General features: G+C 36.5%; 1 protein-coding gene across 10 annotated transcripts in view; it reads right to left on the bottom strand.

Annotated features, from left to right (window-relative positions):
- Nucleotides 1-24,973, bottom strand: part of LOC126763961 (uncharacterized) — a 74,483-nt gene that overhangs the window by 30,207 nt on the left and 19,303 nt on the right. For 3 of the 10 annotated variants that reach the window (XM_050481739.1, XM_050481734.1, XM_050481740.1), the window contains one exon: nt 8,565-8,621. The exons of 5 other annotated variants lie outside the window; for them this stretch is intronic. Coding sequence is in view for 3 of the 5 variants with exons in the window: in XM_050481734.1 (XP_050337691.1) it covers nt 8,565-8,621 (57 nt within the window). In the remaining 2 variants the exon portion in view is untranslated. Of the gene's footprint in view, nt 1-8,564; nt 8,622-10,604; nt 10,621-24,973 lie in introns of all 10 variants that reach the window. 2 more of the 10 variants (XM_050481733.1, XM_050481736.1) reach the window with 2 other exon arrangements.

Raw genomic sequence — 24,973 nt, 5'->3', positions numbered from 1 at the left:
TAAAGAAAACGATTTCTCTTAAACTTTTTTTTGTTAATATACCATACTCAGTATGATGTTTGTAAACGGCAAATTTCAGCAACAACACCAAAACTATTTACAGAATATTCAAATTGAAAGGAAAAAACACCAAAAAAATGCAACCAAAACTTAGCATACAGTCTGCAATATTCTCATATTTGAATTTTTTAAGTCCCGTTACTGGCGCCAATGCTTATGAACGTTTTGAGTAAGTCCTTAAATTTCAATCACTGTTGAAATTTATTTCGTTGCTTTAATTCGGGCTGAGTGGTTGCGTCAAAATGGTTCGCGGTAAAGATATTTCAGTTGATATTAGAAATTTAGTGGTGAGTCACAGAAAAAATGGTAAATCTTTAGGCGAAATTGGCAAAATTTTCAACAAAAGTCGAGCAACGATCCAGATAATTATAAATAATAATACAATTCGTGGAAATAGCAATAATGCTCATCGATCTGGGCGCCCACGTATACTGAGTGCAACTGAAGTACGAAATATTGTTCGAGATGTTAAAAAAAATCCGAGTTCTAGCGCAGTAAAAATTGCTGAAAATCTCTCCCAGGAACGAAGTACGCCAGTTAGCTCCTCCACCGTACGCAGAGCTCTAAATGAGAATGGACTTCATGGTAGAGTACCAAGAAAGAAACCTTATATTTCTGCTCGAAATCGGGTGAAACGCCTCAGCTTTGCAAAAAAACATATATATGCATATGTATAGTACGTATATCAAAATGACCATCTTAACGAACCGAGTTAAATTTCTCCGAGCAAGCTTCAATTTTATAAAAAATAAAACAAAATTTTAACTTTGCACAAAAGATTCCGTACAAGAACTTAATTTTTACCGGCCAGTTCTTATTGTGCGATCTGAACAATTTCTTCGAAAATTGTACTACTGAACAAAAAGTTTTCCATACCAGAACTTAATTCCGATAGTTCAGTTTGTATAGCAGGTATTTTATAAAGTGGTCCAGTATCGGCGATTTTGAAACGGTGCATTTCAGATCAATATCTCAAAAACTGATGGACTAATACGCTTTTATATAAGCAGACGGATGAACATACAGATGGACATGGATATAGTATCTGCTCGTCATGCTGATCATTTATATATAATATATTTTGTATAGGGTCTCCGACGTTTCATTCTGGGTGCGACAATTTTCGTGGCAAGCTCAATATACCCTGTTCAGGGTATACTTGTATGTATTCAATATATCTTACTGAAGTACTGCACATGTACATACATGTATATTGGCCCTCTGAGAAGATTGGAATTGAAAATTATCGATAAGTGAAAGTTATAAACGGCTTTAACCAAGACACAAGTAAATCTACAAAAGTAAAATTAGCTCCGCCTTCTAGTAGGCTTAAAGTTTAAGTATATCAAAATCAAAAATAGTAAAAACATTTTCTTTCACAATTTTTTCGTATAGTGTGATAACGATTGAAATTACCTTATCCCCTATTAATAAGTTCTGTTGAAAAATACTAAACGTACCATATATGTACATTACATTTTATAGAAACTATGTCATGGTAGAACTACATATGGAGAGGTTTAGAAATACTTCAATGGGAACATAACACTATTTTAAACTCCAAAATCAGATACTTTCACTTTTCAATGAATATATTGAGATCCAATAAAGGTACCGAAATTAAAATTTTGAAAAATTTATTTGTTAGGGTGCTGCATTTCCCTGCAATGAATATTATTAAGTTAGATCAAACGACCTTGCGCGATATACAACAACATTGTTGTTCTATTAAAATACCGACCAATGCAATATGAACAATTTTGCATCAATCACGATAGAGTGAAAGGTATGGCCGACTTCGGTTCAAATCAAATCATATGAGCACATTAAACTGAACCAATGTATGTAGATAAGTATACATATGTACCTGCAGATCAGCCTCGTGTAATGTGGGATTGATTTAAATCAGGCCTGTCCAACATACGGCCCCCGGGCCACCATCCGGCCCGCATAGGCCCTTCACCCGGCCCGCCATCTCTTATAGTCTTTGGGCATCCCAGTTGTATAGGCCTGAAACACGTGATGAATAAAGTAGTGCAGACAGTTAATTTTATACGCGCAAGAGGGCTTAACCACAGACAGTTCCAGGCTTTTCTGGCTGATGTCGGTTCAGATCACGAAGACTTCAGTCGCGTTCGCTGGCTCAGCAGAGCAGCTACACTAAAACGATTCTATTCCATGCTGGACGACTAAAAGATTTTTCTTGGCAACAAAGACCAAGAAATTACTTTCCTTACTGATGAGGAGTGGTTGGCAGATCTGGCTTTCCTGGTTGATATACATAACTAAATATCTTTCTGATCTTAACTTAAAACTACAAGGGAAAGACCAACTATGCACACAGTTATACGAACACGTTCTAGCTTTCACAAAAAAGCTTTTGTTGTTGGAAAAGCAGCTGGAACAAAAGCAGTTGATTCATTGGGAGACCTTATCTACAGGAAAGCAAGATACCTTGGATTTTGACAAGTACGTGTTGATGTTACAAAGATTAAGGAACGAGTTTGACGACAGATTCGCAGACTTCAAATCACAAACTCCCTGCATGAAAGTGTTTCAAAATCCATTTGATGTTGAAATTGAAGGCGCTGCGCTGAGTTTACAGCTGGAGTTAATAGAATTGCAAAGCAGCTCTCATCTAAAAACAGCATATTGTCTTCCAAACTTAATTTAATTTAACAAAAAGTAAATTACACCCAGTCAATACCCAAACCTTACTAATCTGGCTATTCAACATGTTTCTTTATTTGGTAGTACATATGTTTGCGAGCAGCTGTTTTCTCGCATGAAATTTAACAAATAAAAAACCAGATCATCTTTATTAGATAGCCATCTTAAAGGCATTTTGCGCATAGCCACTTCTAAAACTCCAGCTGACATAGATGCGCTGTGCAAACAGAAAAAATTTCAGACATCTCATTAATTAGATTTTAAGAATAGGAATATCTTTATATGCTAAGGCCATAGTTACATTAATAATAATATACTAAGATTTATGTGATGTTGCTTTTTATAAATAAATAAATATACCAAAACTGAAGGTCATTTTATTTTTTTTTTTGGCCCGCTACGGTTATGAAAATGCTAAACCTGGCCCTTCACAAAATTATGTTGGACGGGCCTGATTTAAATCATGTGAGGCGAGCTCGTGTAAAAATATGTGAACTGTGGTTATGAACGAATGTTGGAAAGTATTGATCGACTAAAACTTTTTTCTACATACATAAGTCATACATGTACATATGTACATGTGAAGAGCAAGTAAGTGAGTAATGTATCGAATATGATATACAACCAATGTTGTTACTTGAAAGTGGATACGCATTGGAGGAGAGAGTTTTCTCTGAAACTTTCCGTCAATCCTAGCTTTAAGCTACCAGGCAACTATAACATGTCTTTCCATCAGAATCGGCTGCTATTAAGGTAACGGTAGACGTACTTCTACGAACCAAAGCATATTTCAAGGAAGTGAGCATGCACACCAACAGCGAGCGGGAATACTAGCGTTGAGCTCGCTAACTGTGCGCTCGAAGCTAGTCAGGTAGTGCCTGTCCTCAATAGAAATAAAATCAAGCTACTTCATCATCAGTGCCAGAACTGCATCTCCATTGAAATCTTTATGTGTTTTTGCTCTTGATGAATGTACCTTGCATGCGCCCGCTGCTGTGCTACTACAAAATACTTTTGGCGTAGAGTAGTCTACAGAAGATCTAGTGAACTATGTACTTGCCCTTAGCAAAATTCGTCATAACCCAATCGACATGGTCTAATAGATTCATCTAAAAATCTCGTCACACGCTAGTTGTCAAAGTTGTATTGAGGTGGAATATCCAGGCACTTTCTCCTCCATTTTCAAAAAAAACAAAAAAAAAACAACAGTACGAGAAAATCAACAAAAATGCGCTTCTCCGTACCACAACTTTTCATCGCCATAGATCGATGGTCAGCATTTTATAACACAATTGTACAAAGGATGATATAATGCTATACTTTCTAATTTTCTCTAATTTTTCTGAAAGATTTATTCTTGAATTTCGTGCATTTCTTTTAGGAAGAGCGGGTATTTGTCAATATTAAAAATTGACGTTGTTAGAATTCTACCCAAATGTTATTTAATCTTTGACTTCCGAATTACTTTGTTTGTTCATAAAATACATATGTATGTAATGTATAAAATTGCTCTTGGTACGCTTGTTTAAAATGTGTACATAAGTGTTTCGAAATATTAAAATAATTTAGTATATTGAGGTTTAAGAGAGTTTTAAAAATGTTTTGTGTACACTTTATATACTTATACATACGAGTACGCTGCGCGACATATTCGGTATAATGTTTATTAGAAAAACTAAAACAAATATATTTAGTATATGGGTCCCGACTTCTATTAACTATTATCATATAAAACCACCAATATTATGAAGTAAAGTCAGTCGGATGTTCGAAAATCCTAAAATTAGTTATATCGGGGCCAGATCAATTTTATCTATTTTAGGGACAAAGATACACTGTTATGAGTAAAACAAGCTCTGAGATAACTCGCAAATATGGCTGTCTGTTATATATATTTCAGCATAAAAAATTTATCAAGCTACTTGGGTATAACCGGATCGAAACGTTCGTAACCAGTGTCCTTGACGTGCGTTGCCCCGCAGACCTAACACTGTGGGACGGCATTTCAAGCTGCTTACGTAAATCTGCAAGTGAAACACGAGCGGGGTGGGATAGATGGAAGAGGCCGAAATGCGTGATTATGGAGAGCTTGATAACCTAGCTGACAGATGTAATGCTCGAATATACTACGAAAATATGGGGCGACTAACAGACCGAAGCATACTCTTATAGGAAATTATACTGAAATTATGAAGGGAAAACCTCTCCAGCAAAAGTGTAACATTTTGAGATGGCGAACCAGATTCCCCAATCGATGACGATGTTCCATTGCCCGACTACGAAAAGTTCGAATAGCAATTAACCGTCTGAAGAACAACAAAGCAGCGGTGGCCGATGGATTGCCGGTCAAACACGGCGGCGAAGAACTGATAAGGAGTATGCATGAGCTTCTTTGTAAAATATGGTCGGACGAAAGCATGTCAACGATTGGAGTTTAAGTGTGCTCTGTCCAATCCACAAAAAGGGAGACCCCACAATCTGCCCCAACAACCGTGGGATAAGCCTCCTCAACATCGCATATAAGGTTCTATAGAGCATATTGTGGGAAAGTTTAAAGCCCATCGTCCTCCTTTTCGTGCTGCCTTTACGCCGCGATGTCCGAGTTTGGTATTATTTTAAAACTAATATGGCTGTGCCGTATTGATATCATCGGCCTCAACACCCGCGCCGTTAGTTCCGCTTTCTCCAGACTGTACAAGGAAGTAAAGCAAATGGGTCTGGCTGCGAACAAGGGCAAGACGAAATATCTCCTGTCATCAAACAAACAGTCGTCGCACTCGCGACTTGGCTCTCACGTCACTGTTGACAGTCATAGCTTTGAAATTGTAGATAGTTTCGTATATTTAGGAACCAGCATAAACACCACCAACAATGTCAGCCTGGAAATCCAACGCAGGATAACACTTGCCAACAAGTGCTACTTCGGACTGAGTAGGCAATAGAGAAGTAAAGTCCCCTCTCGACGAACAAAAACTAAACTCTATATTCTCTTGAAAACTCGCAACTGATGAGTCGACGTTGCGAGTTTTCAAAAGAAAAGTTCTGCGATAGATTTATGGTCCTTTGCGCGTTGGCCATGGCAAATATCGCATTCGATGGAACGATAAGCTGTATGAGATACTTATATGACGACATTGACATAGCTCGGCGAATTAAAAGTCAGCGGCTACGCTGGCTAGGTCATGTTGTCCGAATGGACGAAAACACTCCAGCTCTGAATGTATTCGACCCAGTACTTGCCGGGTGAAGCAGAGGAAGAGAAAGACCTCCACTCCGTTGGAAGGACCTGGCTTCGCTTGGAATATCCAATTGGCGCCACGTAGTGAAAAGAAAAAACGATGGCGCGCTGTTGTTAACCCGGCTATAATCGCGTAAGCAATGTCTACGCCAATAAAGAAGAAGAAGAAGAAGAAATAGGTAGGAATAGCAGGTAAATACATACATATATAAACATCTTGTATGTATGTATGTTTACAGTTAATGTTTTAATTAGAATTGTTGGCATATGTATAGATATTTTTCACTGAAATTAGAACCCTCAAATAGATCAATGAATATTCTGGAAAAATTATTGAAACGCTCCCTTATTTTCATTGGAATAACTCACATATTGGTATATGTATACGGTACAAAGTCACGCCGAAGTTCGAAAATCTTTATATTATGTATATGGAGGCTAAGGAAGTATTGGTCCGATTCAACCCATTTTTGACATACAGTCATACCATTATAAACCACTTAAGCTACAACAACCTTTACGGGATCTGGGAGGTGACTTTGCACTGTAGTCGTAGTAGTGTTTCGACGTGCTTGATTTTTACACAAATACTAAATTTTTTATTTAAACCCTCTTTTTATACTCTTGCAACCAGTTGCTACTGAGTATTATAATTGTGTCCATCTAACGGTTGTGCGTATCACCTAAACCTAATCGAGTTTGGTGAAATCCCATACCGCGGGACCCGACCAACCGATTTCGACTAAATTTAGTACGTAACATTTTCCTAACATTCCTATGTTACATTGTGAAAATAGCCAAAATCGGACAACAACTACGCCTCCTTATCATATACATATGTAAAACAATTTAAAATTCCATTTGATTCTTTCACTTTCCATTACATAAATTAAGAATTAATATAACGGAAAAAAATTTGCAGTAATCATTTCCTTACAATGATTTGGGCATCTTTTGACCAAAAGTTGTCCAAATCCAACCAAAACTCTTCAAGGCCCTAGGTAGCGAATATGTGGACCCCAGTATGAATAGTTGACTTTTAACCGAAAATATCGGTCAATGTGTGAGATGTGTAATTGAAATTCAGGGATAATCCTTCCCTGACAATAGTCGAATCAGGTCAATACTTCCCTGAGCCCACATATAGCTAATATAAAGATTTTCGAACTTCCAGGTGACTTTATGCTGGATATATCAGCCAATATTTGAGTTATCTCAATGAAATTTGGAGAGCGTGTTTGAATGATGACAGTGTATCTTTGTATCAAAAAGGGATACATTTGAGCAAAAACTTGATCCAACCCCCTTGTAACCATTACCAGGATTTTCGAACATCCGGCTAACTTTGCTCTATATGATTAGTGATTGTATGTGAGGTACCTTAACGATAATTAAGGTATACTACATATAATGACTTACGTTTTTCTAACAAATCTTATGCCGGATTTATCGTCCAGTTTATGAGTTATGTATATAGAATATATGTATAAATAAAACTTCTTAGAATCCGATCCTTTCGTTGACGTTTTACATCTTAAGGTATTTCCCTGACTTTAATTCTTGCAAGTTGCAAGAGTACAAAGTGTTCGGTTGCTCCCGAACATAGCCGTTCCTTACTTTGGTGCCACACACCAAATTTTATCGAAATCCGTCAGATATGGGATTTCACCAAAAAGTAGGCGGTGCCACGCCCATCGTCCAATTTTTACCACGTTCCTTATAAAGCCTTGTCATACCATTTTTTCGGTAAATTTTTACGTTTCTGTCGTATTTATGTAGTTTTTGATTTATTGCGCTTTTATTAGTTCTGAACAGTACCGTTATATGTGGAGTGAGCGGAGTTTTCAGCCGATTTCATCCATTTTCACACTATCGGTAGGAGTTCTTGTAATATTCGTGCTGGGCGTCACTATGGGCCAAATTTTTGAAAAAGACCTTTGAAAAGAGAATGGACATACCCCACCTCGGCCGACAATTATAAGAGGTAGACACTTATGTATACCATTTCATAAAAAAACACATCAACATTATTTTTGCCCGATTTACCCACAGTGCTCTACGATTATTCCACTTTGGCTTTGTTGAAAGATAACAATTTCAATTTTGTTAAAAAATAGGAGAACCCTCCAAACGCTCCAGAATTTCGCCCGATAGAGAAGTATTGGGCAATTGTCAAACGGAACTTGAAAAACGTGCATTTTTTCAAAGGTCAGCTTAATAGATTTTTCAAAATCCCCATAGAATGAAAAGTTTGCTTTCTTTTCTTTTTGCAAAAGATAAAAAATAGATAACATAAACAAATAACTTTTTCTTTACAAAGGATTGATAAAAGTGGTATTTTTAATCAGCTCTTCTGCTGTATTTATCTCCACTGTATAATTAATAGGAAAAATTTTAACTTCAATACAGTATGTTTGCACATAGTTTCTTTTAACATTCCGATTTCGGCTGAGAGGCAATCAAGTTTATTTTCAAATTTTTTATCACTTCGAGAACTTCTTCATTTTTTTTCTAGAAAAGATATAATTTAATAATAATTAAAGTAATTTAATGCTTTTACCTATACCATTAGTGATATAGTTTCCAGCAATATTACCTGGGTTTGGAATATTTTTGAACTTCAACATTGTCGGTAATAATAAATTTATCAGATCTGAAATGAAAATATTATCAACATTTACTAACTTTTTTGTTTTGACATTGATATCTGATTGGAATGAACACAAAATAATCAGCATCAGAATGCAAAATATTTTACAGTATACACACGGCACGCATTCCATTTTTTTTCGATTAGCATTAAGAGATTTTTCATATACATATGTATATTCCTAAGCAATTTTTAGAGTCTATAGCATATTGAAATCAACTTTCTGCACCTGTAAAAAAGTTACCGACTACTACTTTCCATTGTCATCCACCAGAAAACCACATACATATGTACTTTAAAAATAGTCATATTTCTTGTATTGCAAAAATTATCAGGACGCTTTCCAGATAGAAAAAACATGTTGAACTAGTATCTCATTTACTTATAAATAGTTTTCATATTTTTCACCAAGTGGTGAAAATGTTGAGTTTTCCTTTTTAAAAACCAATGCCATTCAACGAAACTGTTATTGAGCCGTTCACTTAAGTAAGAAGTTCTCATATTTGTGTGCTGAGAAAATAATCAGCATTTCCATAGCTTTCAGTTCATTATGCTAAATGTAAAGTTGTGTACGTTATAACTGATCTTATCTCTTCCATACAGTAAAGCAAACTCGGCAACAAAAGCTTCCATGAGTTGTTGGGCGCATTGCAAATTGTATCGACGATTTGAAGGACAGGAAACAGAACGATATGCTTTATGTAAAAGCAAAAAGTGATTATATAAATCTTTGTGCAATATATCTTTAAAAATAATTTTTCCAATATAAAGCATTACTTGCCGAAATTCCTTTGCTTTCCATCTCTGAGCCACATAAAATATTCTATCTTTTCGTGAAAACTCTTTTGGAATACATTTTAATAAACATAATATTTTGTGATGTAATTTATCTTTGTCAAAACACTTAATCTGGATTTTGTGTACTTGTTTTGTAAAATTAAGAGCAACATATTTTACAATTCACAATTGGCCATAATGATGTCGAAGAACTTTTAAATATCAGTATGCCGTCCACAAATCTATACTATTTATATAAAATCGCTTATATGAAAAATGTTTGTAACGGCTAATCTCCTAAAGTTGTGAAGCGATTTTTATAAATTTTTTTCTAAATAAAGCATTTGCTCCAGGCTCGCGAGTGGCATACTTATTTTTTTAATTTTCCGAAATCAAATCCTTTTTCTTTCGGGTTGAAGTTTTTGAAAAACCAAAAATATTGCACACATAAGGTTTTCCGCAGTCTACAGCGAAGCGCGCTTTGTGTGTGTGCGTGTGCCCTTTATCGTTTGCGGCACGCACTCTCTCTCTCTTCCATCTCTGCACATCTTTTCCAGCATAACGTAATGAAGTAAAGTACATACATATGTATGCACTCTACAAATAATAAAAAAATACACTATTTCTCAAGTAATTTTGACAGCTGGTTACGCATTGTGAATGATCTACAAACAAACTTTGTGCGTAATATGTATGTGTGTATGTGTATGGTAACATACATATTTTCATTGAGATTTAAGAAATGTTGTTGATGATTGGTAGGTTTTATACAACATTTCAAAATGGAATATACTTCATAATAATGATTTCAACTAATTTAGGATGAATTTGACGATTACTTCGAATTTCCTTCAAGAAACAATTGTTGATTTGATGTTTCTTCGCAAAACCAGGTTTGCCATATTCACATTTTACTGAAAAAAAGTATCAAAAATTAGTACTAGATTTCTTGAGAGCTGCGTACTAGCACAAGTAAATTTATCGCAGGAAAGTTTCTTGACCGTTTCTTAAGAGTTTTTTTATATGAAGTTTTTACGTTTCTTGAGAGCTGCGTACTAAGCTTAAGTTACGCACAAAGTTTGTTTTCTTTGTTTATTCTCTCTTGCTCTTCTAATGTAGATCATTCACAATGCGTAACCAGCTGTCAAAATTACTTGAGAAATAATGTATTTTTTTTCTTGAGCAATTACTTGAGAGCTGCGTACCAACCTTTTATGATCGTATTCTGCAAAGGGTAGAGTAAAATTGGAAATTTATTGTCTTTAAATCAAAAGGTAAAGATTAGATTTAAGTGAAACTAATTTGGTTAATAATAAATATATGGTTTTCACAATAAAAGCTTAATATACCGCAAACTTGTCCAAACATTGGGGCGCCTATTCCACAAAAAACAATTTCGTGTATGCAATTTTACGCATATAGAATTATGGTATGGGAAGATAGCTTTAATGCGATTCAAAGATATGGATATCTCTTCAACCAATACTGTGTGGACATGGCTGCTAAAATGATTACGGAAAGGCTGAATTTTATACGAGGACATCAAAATACGTTACGTGCAGAAAATTATTTACACCTAAGAGATGCGGTTAACGAAGATCGCAACCCCGAAAATATTGGCCAGTTGGTAATTTTGCCTTCTTCGTTTACTGGCTCACCTCGATATTTGCATGAACGGACACAAGATGCACTCTTATATGTCCGTCATTATGGTAGACCTGACTTATTTGTAACTTTTACATGTAATCCAGAATGGAGTGATATCAAAAACGAATTGTTTCCAAATCAACGACCATGTGAGCGTCATGACATTGTTTCAAGAATATTATTCCATATCAAACTACATCAACTCATGAGTATAATTACGAAAAAAGAAATTTTTGGGAAAGTTAGGTGCCATATGTTTACAGTTGAATGGCAAAAACGGGGTTTGCCTCACGCGCATATTTTAATTTGGCTAGCAGACAAAGTTCTACCCGATGAAATGGATCGGATTATATCAGCGGAAATTCCAAATAAAGAAGTAGATCCTTTGCTGTATGATATTGTTACTAAAAATATGATCCACGGTCCATGTGGGTCTAATAACCCATCAGCACCCTGCATGTCGAATGGACGATGCTCAAAAAGATACCCGCGCGAGTTTCTGCAGCATACTCAGACCGGAGAAGATGGATATCCAAAATATAGGCGAAAGTCTCCAGCGGATGGTGGACATACCCATTTACTTGCCTCTTGGTACAAAGTCGACAATCGATGGATTGTTCCATATTGCCCCGTTCTTTCCAGGTGTTTCTCCGCCCACATCAATGTAGAGGACTGCCATTCTGTGCAAGCAATTAAATACATTTGTAAATATGTCAACAAAGGCAGCGACGCAGCGACCTTTTCTGTTCAGAACAATAAAGACGAGGTGCAAAATTTTTTGAATGGACGATATCTAAGTACATCGGAGGGTATTTGGAGGTTATTGGGATTTTCGGTTCATGAGCGTTTCCCAACAGTTGTACATTTATCTGTTCACTTAGAAAATGGACAAAGAGTTTACTTCACACCGAATAATGTTGAACACGTGCTACAGCAACCACCACAAACAACTTTGACAGCATTTTTTTTGATAATTTTGCAAAAACTTTGTTGTATTCTGAAGTACCCACATTCTACACCTGGACTAATAAAAAATGGCAACGTAGAAAACGTGGACAGAATGTCCCTAATCATCCCGGTATTAAGCGAGATACTGCGTTAGGAAGGGTATACACAATACATCCCAATTACTCAGAATGCTTCTACCTTAGACTATTGCTGCATCATGTTCGAGGACCGACATCATTCACTGATTTACGGCGAGAAGATGGTCAACTATATTCAACATATCAGGCGGCTTGCCAAGCACGACAATTGCTACTGGACGATAGCCACTGGAAGAATACATTGTTTGATGCCACCATTTCTGATAGCGCATGCAAAATGCGAGAGCTTTTTGCGATAATGCTTATTTATTGCGAAATTTCTGATCCGAAAGGATTATGGAATTTATTCTGCAAAGATTTATGTGCAGATATTTTACATAATATGCGCGAGAGTAGTAATGATCCTGAGATGGAGTTTACTGATGACATTTTTAATACAGGACTAATTTTACTTGAGAATTTAGTTTTCTCTTACGGAGAAAAACACCTAAAGGATTTCGGTTTGCCTGAACCAAATCGAAGTAACTCAAACTTAGACCACATTTGTTACACGCGGGAAACAACGTATAATACCCATGAGCTACAGCAATTTTTACTAGCAAATGAACCAAAGCTAACGTCAGAGCAACGAATAATATACGATAAGATAATTTCAAGTGTGGATAATAATATGGGAAAAGTTTTTTTTATAGACGCGCCAGGAGGGACAGGCAAAACCTGCGTAACTTCACTAATTTTAGCTAAAGTTCGTGGTGAAGGCAAAATTGCTGTTGCTGCTACTCTTCTGTGTGGAGGAAGAACTGCTTATTCTACGTTTAAGCTACCACTTAGTTTGTTACCGGAACAAAGGTGTACTTGTTCGATCAAGAAAAATAGCCCTATGGCCGAAATACTTCAGAAAGCATCGCTAATAATATGGGACGAGTGCACAATGTCTCATAAGTGTCATATCGATGCGGTCGATATAACTCTTAAAGATTTAAGATCTTCGCATGCGGCAATGGGTGGAGTTACATTCGTATTCACAGGAGACTTTAGACAAACTCTACCGGTGGTTCCTAAGGGTACAAGAGCAGATATTGTTAACGCGTGCATAAAGAAATCGGAATTGTGGTCTCATGTACAAAAATTAAAATTGACTGCCAATATGCGAATAAATCTTTGTGGAGCTGGACCATCCAATCGGTTTGCAGAGTTCCTACTTAAAATAGGTAACGGTTGCAAATCTGTCACCAAAGATGGTTATGTAATAATGCCAGATATTGCAGGAACCTGTGTTAGAACAGTTGACCAACTTATTGATAACGTGTATCCAGATATTATTAATTTGCACCACAAGGACTCTATGTGGTTAATGGTGGTGGTGAATTCCGCTGCAGACGAAATTAAAAAAAGCCGTTTGTCAAAGAATATTATCAGAATATAAAATTTACAATTCTTTTGACACAGTGACAGATGAAGGAGACGTTGTTCACTATCCAACGGAGTTTCTTAACTCTCTTAATCCCTCGGGACTACCTCCATTTTAACTAGAACTTAAAATTGGTACGCCAATAATCCTTCTACGAAATCTTAAGCCTCCCAATTTATGTAATGGCACTCGACTGAAGATAACGCACTTGATGCCTAATATCATTCAAGCAAACATTTTAACCGGACCTGCAGCAGGCGAAAGCACAATGATCCCTCGGATACCAATGATACCTACAGATCTTCCATTTAGTTTCAAAAGAGTACAGTTCCCCGTTAAGACGTGTTTTGCGATTACCATTAATAAGTCCCAAGGGCAAACATTTAATACTGTTGGCATAGATCTTCGAAACGAAGTATTTTCTCACGGTCAATTATATGTGGCTCTGTCACGAATTGGTTCCCTGCAAAACCAAAATTTTCTCATTTCTGGCAATGGAAATAAAACAAAAAATGTTGTATTCACTGAAGTTTTTAATAATTAAAATATATCCTTTTTGGTTATTGTTCCAAAATACATCAATTATAGTATACCTTATTTCATATCTTGAATTAATATTTACTCAATACAATCCTATTTATTTTATGTAAGAGTTTTGAATTGTTACCTTTTTTATACTCTCGCAACAATGTTGCTAAGGAGAGTATTATAGTTTTGTTCACATAACGGTTGTTTGTAAGTCCTAAAACTAAAAGAGTCAGATATAGGGTTATATATACCAAAGTGATCAGGGTGACGAGTAGAGTCGAAATCCGGATGTCTGTCTGTCCGTCCGTCCGTCTGTCCGTCCGTCCGTGCAAGCTGTAACTTGAGTAAAAATTGAGATATCATGATGAAACTTGGTACACGTATTCCTTGGCTCCATAAGAAGGTTAAGTTCGAAGATGGGCAAAATCGGCCAACTGCCACGCCCACAAAATGGCGGAAACCGAAAACCTATAAAGTGTCATAACTAAGCCATAAATAAAGATATTAAAGTGAAATTTGGCACAAGGGATCGCATTAGGGAGGGACATATTTGGGCGCAATTTTTTTGGAGGAGTGGGCGTGGCCCCGCCCCCTACTAAGTTTTTTGTACGTATCTCGGAAACTACTATAGCTATGTCAACCAAACTCTACAGAGTCGTTTTCTTCAGGCATTTCCATATACAGTTCAAAAATGGAAGAAATCGGATAATAACCACGCCCACCTCCCATACAAAGGTTATGTTGAAAATCGCTAAAAGTGCGTTAACGGACTAACAAAAAACGTCAGAAACACTCAATTTTACGGAAGAAATTGCAGAAGGAAGCTGCACCCAGGCTTTTTTAAAAATTGAAAATGGGCGTGGCCTCGCCCACTTATGGACCAAAAACCATATCTCAGGAACTACTCCACCGATTTCAATGAAATTCGGTATATAATATTTTCTTAACACCCTGATGACATGTACGAAATATAGGTGAAATCGGTTCACAACCACGCCTTCTTCCAATATAACGCTATTTTGAATTCCATCTGATGCCTTCTCTGTATAATATATAGTACATTAGGAACCAATGATGATAGCGGAATAAAACTTTACAAAAATACGGTATTTGAAAAATATGTAAATGACGTATAATGAAATCTCGATTATCACTTTATAATGCGAGAGTATAAAATGTTCGGTGACACCCGAACTTAGCCCTTCCTTACTTGTTCAATTTAATTTTTCACTAATTGTCTTAAGTGACGCTTCGATTAAATACTTTCACACAATTTTAATAAATAATTAAATATGTTACTTATATTTAATCACTTTCTCCCACTGTAGACGTATAATCGCGATGTTTGTTTACTAGTTTAAAGTGACTAAATAAGGGTATATTTAAAACAAAAGATTTTCACGACAATTAACCGTTATGATTAGCCGTTATTTTTATACTCTCGCAACAAAGTTGCTAAGGAGAGTATTATAGTTTTGTTCACATAACGGTTGTTTGTAAGTCCTAAAACTAAAAGAGACAGATATAGGGTTATATATACCAAAGCGATCAGGGTGACGAGTAGAGTTGAAATCCGGATGTCCGTCTGTCCGTCCGTCCGTCGGTGCAAGCTGTAACTTGAGTAAAAATTGAGATATCATTATGAAACTTGGTACACGTATTCCTTGGCTCCATAATAAGGTTAAGTTCGAAGATGGGCAAAATCGGCCAACTGCCACGCCCACAAAATGGCGGAAACCAAAAACCTATAAAGTGTCATAACTAAGCCATAAATAAAGATATTAAAGTGAAATTTGGCACAAGGGATCGCATTAGGGAGAGGCATATTTGGACGTAATTTTTTTGGAAAAGTGGGAGTGGCCCCGCCCCCTACTAAGTTTTTTGTACGTATCTCGGAAACTACTATAGGTATGTCAACCAAACTCTATAGAGTCGTTTTCTTTAGGCATTTCCATATACAGTTCAAAAATGGAAGAAATCGGATAATAACCACGCCCACCTCCCATACAAAGGTTATGTTGAAAATCACTAAAAGTGCGTTAACCGACTAACAAAAAACGTCAGAAACACTAAATTTTATGGAAGAAATGGTAGAAGGAAGCTGCACCCAGGCTTTTTTTAAAAATTGAAAATGGGCGTGGCCTCGCCCACTTATGGACCAAAAACCATATCTCAGGAACTACTAGACCGATTTCAATGAAATTCGGTATATAATATTTTCTTAACACCCTGATGACATGTACGAAATATGGGTGAAATCGGTTCACAACCACGCCTTCTTCCAATATAACGCTATTTTGAATTCCATCTGATGCCTTCTCCGTATAATACGAGTATATACATTAGGAACCAATGATGATAGCGGAATAAAACTTTACAAAAATACGGTATTTGAAAAATATGTAAATGACGTATAATGAAATCTCGATTATCACTTTATCATGCGAGAGTATTAAATGTTCGGTGACACCCGAACTTAGCCTCTCCTTACTTGTTTATCATTCATTTATATGTATATAAGTTAACACAACACTTGTTACCCAAGTATCGACTTACAACTTCCGGCACGGGCACTGGCGCCCGAGCTAAAAAGCTATAAATAATAGAGGAATAAAGGCTCCCTAGTAGCGTAAAGCAAACAGGAAGCAATAGTTGCTAGCCAACTCTATTCGTGAGTGTTTAAATAAGTGAAAAACAAAAGACACACAAAGTGTTATCTTTTAATTAAGAAATCTATGACAATGTGCATAAAAACGCGGAGATATTATTAATAAAATTTAAAGCAAAACTAAAAACCACACGTGTAAGAAATACCAAGCAACTGAAGAAAGGCGTGCACAAGTGAAAGAACGAACAAAGCAATAATACCAACCTAACGATGTGTGAAAACTAAAAAATATCGAAAGACTGCTTAAGAAACTAAATCTGCAAACAGTTAAGGAAAAAAAACTTAGAATTACAAATTGAAGAGTGTGGCGACATGTAACTTGCTAAACGTAAAATACACGCAAGTTCAGGGATACAAATCATTTCAGTTTTAATAAAACAAAAAAAAACTAATTAACAAACTATAAAAATAATACAAAACACAAATTAAGAAAATGCAATAACAATAAAAATATAAACAAAAAGCGAACAATTAATCACGGTTGAAGGCAGCAAGCGGAGTGCGTGAACTAAATATTAATGAAAATATACGTGTGTGCGTGCAACTCCAAAGTGTAAATTAAAATTATTGCAACAAAATTTCGTGGAAGCAAAAATCAACGCATATTGCAGGCAAGGGAAAAAATCGAGGCAGATATTTAACAAGCGAATTGCAGCTCAGCAAGTGGAGATATCCGGCACAGCAGCTAATAGGAATACTATCGGTGGTAGCAGCGACAACAGAATCTTCAACAATCCTGTAAGTGGAAGCAGCCTATAGTAACTACTTAGATATAATATTAAGAATATTAATATATTATTATACTAAGAATATTAAAAATATACAAATGGCGAACCCCAATAATTTAATCCGCCCTCCAATACTTCCTCCAATTCGGCACCTAATACCCCTCAGACATCTCAAAATGCACAATTGAGCATGGACGACCTGTCCAGGCTCATAGCTAGTATAGCTTCAGACATATTTAGTAAAGACACAGGGACCGCAAGTGGTACATGCGGCATTACACCCAAATGCAATTGCAACCGTAAATTGACATCGTAAAATGTCTAAAAGAATTCTCTGGCAATCCAGGAGAATTCAACTCGTGGAAAAAAAGCGTAGATCGAGTTTTAGCGATATATGAACCTCAAAAGGGGACACCGAAGTATTACGGAATTTTAAGCGTAATAAGGAACAAAATCATAGGCAATGCAGAAGCGGCATTGGAAGCATACAATACCCACTTGATTGGAAATCAATTTCCAAATGTCTAATTATGCATTACGGTGACGAGCGCGACTTGTCAACATTAGAATATCAAATGACCACATTGGTCCAGGGAAATAGAACAGTTTCAGATTTCTACCAACAGGTGTATAGCCACCTTTCATTAATAGTAAATAAATTAGGTTGTCTCGATATGGGCAATGAATCCCTTCGCATGCTGACGCAAGCATATAGGGACAAAGCGTTAGATACTTTTATAAGAGGGTTTAATAAGGATTTACCTAGACTATTAGGAATACGAGAGACGGCAGACCTGCCGCAGGCTCTTCATCTCCGTTTAAAACTACAGAACAAAACTTTCGTATGAACCAGGCGTACAATGCAAAACTAGTACAGCCTCCACCCTTACCTGCAAGAAGGAATTTTCCACAGCCACAAAGGCACCAATTTTACCCCCAGTTAGCGCATTTACCCCAACCACAGCGGGCAACTTGGCAACCAAGGCAACAACAACATTATAATTTTCACTACGATAACAACCCCTTAAGACCTCCGAAACCGCAGCCACGTCCAGAGCCCATGGACGTCGACCCGAGCATACACTCTCGTCGCGTTAACTATGTAAACAGACCCCAAGGAAGCGAGCAGTTCGGCAAGAGGCCACAACAATTTCCGAATCAACAGCGAAGGAAGGAGCAATGAACATTTCACATTAACACAACGTCACAGGAAGACGGGCAATTTGGTGAACCAAGCGATATCCATTTTTTTTTTTTAGCTCTTCGCTCCCCTACTTCGAAGTAAAGGCGGAGAACGGTAGAATTTTAAAATTTTTAGTGGACACAGGTTCCAGTAAAAATTATGTTAAGCCAGAGCTGGCAAAGAAAAGCGAACATACTTATGTTCAACTTTTTAACTTTAATGATAAAATTAAATTCTATCTAATGCCACTTCTCAAAACATTTGACGGTATTCTAGGGAATGATACCCTTTCGGGAATTTAAAGCCATTATATACACTGGAGAAAATTTCATGACTTTAAGTAACGGCTTTAAGGTTCATCTCAAACAGCTCCCCTCACAGCGAGTGAACGCAATTAATGTAGATGAGGGAAACCTCTCAAAAAATCAAATGCACACGATGGAAAACATCGTAAATAAATACCCAAAGCTTTTTTCCGAACCTGACGAAAAGCTAATCTATACAACAAAAGTTGTCGGACAAATTCGGACAACATCCGATTCCCCCGTTTATACAAAATTCTTTCCATATCCTGCAGCATTGAAACAGGAAGTGGAGTCTCAAGTAGAAAAGCTTTTAAGGGATGGTATAATTAGACCATCTAGATCACCGTACAACTCCCCAGTGTGGATTGAACCAAAGAAGCCAGACGAGGCAGGAAATAAACAATACCGTATGGTCATCGATTATAGGAAAATAAACAAAGTAATGATCGCGGACAGATACCCCATTCCGGAAATTATAGAAGTAATCTCTCAACTTGGTAATAGCAATTTCTTCTCAGTTCTCCACCTTAAAAGTGGTTTTCACCAGATTCCACTAAAAAAATCTGATATAGAAAAAACTGCTTTCTATATCAACAATGGGAAGTACGAATTTACTCGACTACCATTTGGCCTAAAAAATGCGTCATCTATTTTTCAACGCACATTAGATGATATATTAAGAGAACACATAGGGAAATGTTGCTACGTGTATGTATATCGACGATATAATTATTTTTAGCAAAACAGAGGAGGAACACTTCAAACATATATATGAGGTGTTTGAAACCCTAGAAAACGCTAATATGAAAGTGCAGTTAGGAAAATGTAAATTTTTCAAAAAAGAAGTAGAATTCTTAAGGTACGTAATCACACCGGTGGGCATAAGAACCAACCCAAAAAAAGTTGAAGCCATTTCAAACTTTCCACAACCACAAAATTTTAAACAACTTCGCAGCTTCCTCGGCATGTCAGTGTACTACCGGCGTTTTATAAGAGATTACGCCAAACTTGCAAAACCCCTAACATCTCTTTTAAGAGGGGAAGACGGTCGTACGTCAAAGAATAAATCTACTCACATAAAAATAAATTTGAATAAGGAAGCGGCAGAAGCTTTCATGAAAATAAAAAAATCCCTCACCTCAGAGGATATCATCCTCACGTATCCGGATTACAGCAAAGAATTTGAGCTGACCACGGATGCGTCCAACTTCGCCATAGGCGCAGTATTGTCTCAGTCAGATAGACCAATAGGATTTTTATCTAGGACATTAAGCAAAGCGGAAGAGCACTATGCCGCGAATGAAAAAGAAATGTTAGCCATCATTTGGGCATTGAATTTATTTCGTAATTATCTGTATGGATCGGCCAGAGTAAAAATATTAACCGATCACCAACCATTAACTTATGCGTTAAGCAACAAGAATGCTAATAGCAAAATGAAACGCTGGAAAGCAATACTAGAGGAATACAGTTATGAAATGTACTATAAACCAGATAGAACAAACGTCGTGGCCGACACACTGTCGAGAATTCAACACCAAGAATCAGATTTGCATACGCTATCAATAGCGACAAACTCGGATGACAGCTCATCCCACAATTTAATATACTGCGTAGAAGCACCAATTAACGCGTTTAAAAACCAAATATTTTTAAATAAGAATGTTACGTCAACATATCAATTTAATATCATATTTCCCACCTACCACCGTCATATATTAACCGAACCTGATTATTGCGAACAAAATTTGATTTCTATTTTAAAAAGATATTTAAATCCGTCCGTAATAAACTGCATCAAAACGGAGGAGCACATTATGGGCAAGATTCAAGATTCAAGGGGTAAATCCTTACATTTTGACAAATATAAAATTAGGTTTTCGCAGTTCCAAGTGGAAGACATAACAAACGAAGAAGAGCAAGAAAATATTATTATAAAAGAACATAAGAGAGCGCATAGAAATTGCAGGGAGAACAAGATACAAATTTTAGAAAATTCTATTTTCCAAGTATGGCGAATAAAATAAACAAGATAATAAAAACAAGTAAGGAAGGGCTAAGTTCGGGTGTCACCGAACATTTTATACTCTCGCATGGTAAAGTGATAATCGAGATTTCATAATACGTCATTTACATATTTTTCAAATACCGTATTTTTGTAAAGTTTTATTCCGCTATCATCATTGGTTCCTAATGTATATACTCGTATTATACGGAGAAGGCATCAGATGGAATTCAAAATAGCGTTATATTGGAAGAAGGCGTGGTTGTGAACCGATTTCACCCATATTTCGTACATGTCATCAGGGTGTTAAGAAAATATTATATACCGAATTTCATTGAAATCGGTCTAGTAGCTCCTGAGATATGGTTCTTGGTCCATAAGTGGGCGGCGCCACGCCCATTTTCAATTTTTAAAAAAAGCCTGGGTGCAGCTTCCTTCTGCCACTTCTTCCGTAAAATTTAGTGTTTCTGACGTTTTTTGTTAGTCGGTTAACGCACTTTTAGTGATTTTGAACATAACCTTTGTATGGGAGGTGGGCGTGGTTATTATCCGATTTCTTCCATTTTTGAAATGTATATGGAAATACCTGAAGAAAATGACTCTGTAGACTTTGGTTGACATAGCTATAGTAGTTTCCGAGATATGTACAAAAAAATTATTAGGGGGCGGGGCCACGCCCACTTTTCCAAAACAATTGCGTCCAAATATGCCCTCCCTAATGCGATCCTTTGTGCCAAAATTCACTTTAATATCTTTATTTATGGCTTAGTTATGACACTTTATAGGTTTTCGGTTTACGCCATTTTGTGGGCGTGGCAGTTGGCCGATTTTGCCCATCTTCGAACTTAACCTTCTTATGGAGCCAAGGAATACGTGTACCAAGTTTCATCATGATATCTCAATTTTTACTCAAGTTACAGCTTGCACGGACGGACGGACGGACAGACGGACGGACGGACAGACAGACATCCGGATTTCGACTCTACTCGTCGCCCTGATCACTTTGGTATATATAACCCTATATCTGACTCTTTTAGTTTTAGGACTTACAAACAACCGTTATGTGAACAAAACTATAATACTCTCGTTAGCAACATTGTTGCGAGAGTATAAAAATGCGTCACTTGTAAGGAGAACAAGTACGATCGCCACCCATTAAAGCCACAGCTACAAGCCACACCCATACCTAATTACCCTGGACAAATAATCCACGTAGATATACTATTGATACGCAAAAATCTAGTTCTGACAGCAATGGACAAATTTTCAAAATACGCTATCGCAAAACCCATTAAATCAAAGGCAACAGAGGATATCAGACAACCTTTAAGGGACATTCTTTCTTTCTCGTACCGGAAATGTTAGTAATAGATAATGAAAGATCATTTAACTCAGAGTCCATTAACTTTATGATAGAGAACGAATTTGGCACCAAAATATATCGCACCCCCCCTTACACAAGCTGCTCGAACGGTCAGGTTGAGCGCTTCCATTCTACTCTAAAGCAGATTATGCGTTGTCTGCAAACAGAGAAAACCCACCGATCGTTCCAAGAACTTTTGGAACAATCAACCAAAGAATATAACTACACTATCCATTCAACAACGGGAAAGAAACCAATTGAAATCTTCTTCGGAAGACGGGTCAGTAGCGACCACAGGCTAATAGAAGAGGAAAGAGAAGAAACGAAGAAAAGGCTTCAGGAAAAGCAAATGGCAGATCTTTCTTACCACAATAAAAACCGAACGCCCCTCAAACAATATTTTGAAGGAGATGAAATTTTTGTTAAGATAAATAAGAGATTGGGAACCAAGTTATCACCTAGATTTAGGAAGGAAATTGTCGCGCAGAATTATAATACCACGGTTAAAACTAAAAAAGGCAGGATTGTTCACAAAAACAACATAAAACAATGTTAAGGAAAAAATTTACTTGCAGGTGGAAAAACCTCGAAATGGAGAACCTACAAATTTACCTCATCCTAATTATATTGGCACCCGCTACAAAAACCCAACAAATTGACATTCAATTCATTAAACATACCTATCAGGTTAACAACGATATATCACTTTTACGCAATCACGTGGACGACATTGGACAGATAATTTTTTCAAGCAAATTAGGCATAATACCAACAGATATACTGACATCTGCAGAACTAAATCTCATTACCGATTTCGAAAGCTATAGCCACATAAAAACAGCAGTACTTTTCAAAGATCACACGATCATTATAACCGTCCTCATACCCCAATATTCCAATAGCATTCTAACCCAAATCAAAATTGAACTCCTTCCCAATATAAACAACAAATCATTAATTTTAGACAAATATAATGTATTAGTAGATGAAGACAATGATATGTACAATGTAAAATTAAGGACAATTTGGAGAAAAATTTAATTAAAGAGAGGGACCAATGTTTAATAAATATATTAAAATTTGAAGAAGCAGACTGTAAGCTCAGAATTTGTAATGAGCAATCTGTAAACGAAGTGCTACCAGTCATACTAATATTTAAAAATTTCCATTCAAAAATTACACAAAATTGTAATAAACCAAATAGATATAAAACAAAGAGGAACTTTTTTAATAAAATTTAAAAATTGCGAAATAAGCGTATTTAACAGATCATATACTAATGTAAAAAAGGAAGTATATGAATCCTTTGTATTACCAAATGTTATAACTAAAATTAAGGAAAATACAAATTTTGCTAATAAGGAATTAAGACTGGAAAGATTGTATGTGAAACAACTCCAGCATGAAAACAATATTAAATTTTTGATAAATAAAAGCGACAGTTCCTCAATAATTAGCTTAAGTTCTGATATAATAATAATTGTAATAATTATAATCGTTATAGCATTTTTATATAAAAATCGTCAGAAAGAATATTTGTTACCTGAATCTAGTGCAGAGGGCGTACTAAACATGCGGAAAGGTCCTTTTTATACTCTCGCAACAATGTTGCTAAGGAGAGTATTATAGTTTTGTTCACATAACGGTTGTTTGTAAGTCCTAAAACTAAAAGAGTCAGATATAGGGTTATATATACCAAAGTGATCAGGGTGACGAGTAGAGTCGAAATCTGGATGTCTGTCTGTCCGTCCGTCCGTCTGTCCGTCCGTCCGTCCGTGCAAGCTGTAACTTGAGTAAAAATTGAGATATCATGATGAAACTTGGTACACGTATTCCTTGGCTCCATAAGAAGGTTAAGTTCGAAGATGGGCAAAATCGGCCCACTGCCACGCCCACAAAATGGCGGAAACCGAAAACCTATAAAGTGTCATAACTAAGCCATAAATAAAGATATTAAAGTGAATTTTGGCACAAAGGATCGCATTAGGGAGGGGCATATTTGGTCGCAATGTTTTTGGAAAAGTGGGCGTGGCCCCGCCCCCTTCTAAGTTTTTTGTACATATCTCGGAAACTACTATAGCTATATCAACCAATCTCTACAGAGTCGTTTTCTTTCCATATACAGTTCAAAAATGGAAGAAATCGGATAATAACCACGCCCACCTCCCATACAAAGGTTATGTTGAAAATCACTAAAAGTGCGTTAACCGACTAACAAAAAACGTCAGAAACACTAAATTTTACAGAAGAAATGGCAGAAGGAAGCTGCACCCGGGTTTTGTTTTTTTAATTGAAAATGGGCGTGGCCTCGCCCACTTATGGACCAAAAACCATATCTCAGGAACTACTCGACGGATTTCAATGAAATTCGGTATTTAATATTTTCTTAACACCCTGATGACATGTACGAAATATGGGTGAAATCGGTTCACAACCACGCCTTCTTCCAATATAACGCTATTTTGAATTCCATCTGATGCCTTTCCTGTATAATACGAGTATATACATTAGGAACCAATGATGATAGCGGAATAAAACTTTACAAAAATACGGTATTTGAAAAATATGTAAATGACGGATAATGAAATCTCGATTATCACTTTATCATGCGAGAGTATAAAATGTTCGGTGACACCCGAACTTAGCCCTTCCTTACTTGTTTGCAAATAACAACGGCACGCCCTACGATCAACA

Source organism: Bactrocera neohumeralis, unplaced genomic scaffold (assembly GCF_024586455.1).
Source record: "Bactrocera neohumeralis isolate Rockhampton unplaced genomic scaffold, APGP_CSIRO_Bneo_wtdbg2-racon-allhic-juicebox.fasta_v2 cluster09, whole genome shotgun sequence".
Taxonomy (NCBI): Eukaryota; Metazoa; Arthropoda; class Insecta; order Diptera; family Tephritidae; genus Bactrocera; species Bactrocera neohumeralis.
Note: the sequence above shows the minus strand (reverse complement) of the source record. Positions and strands in the feature narration are given on the sequence as shown.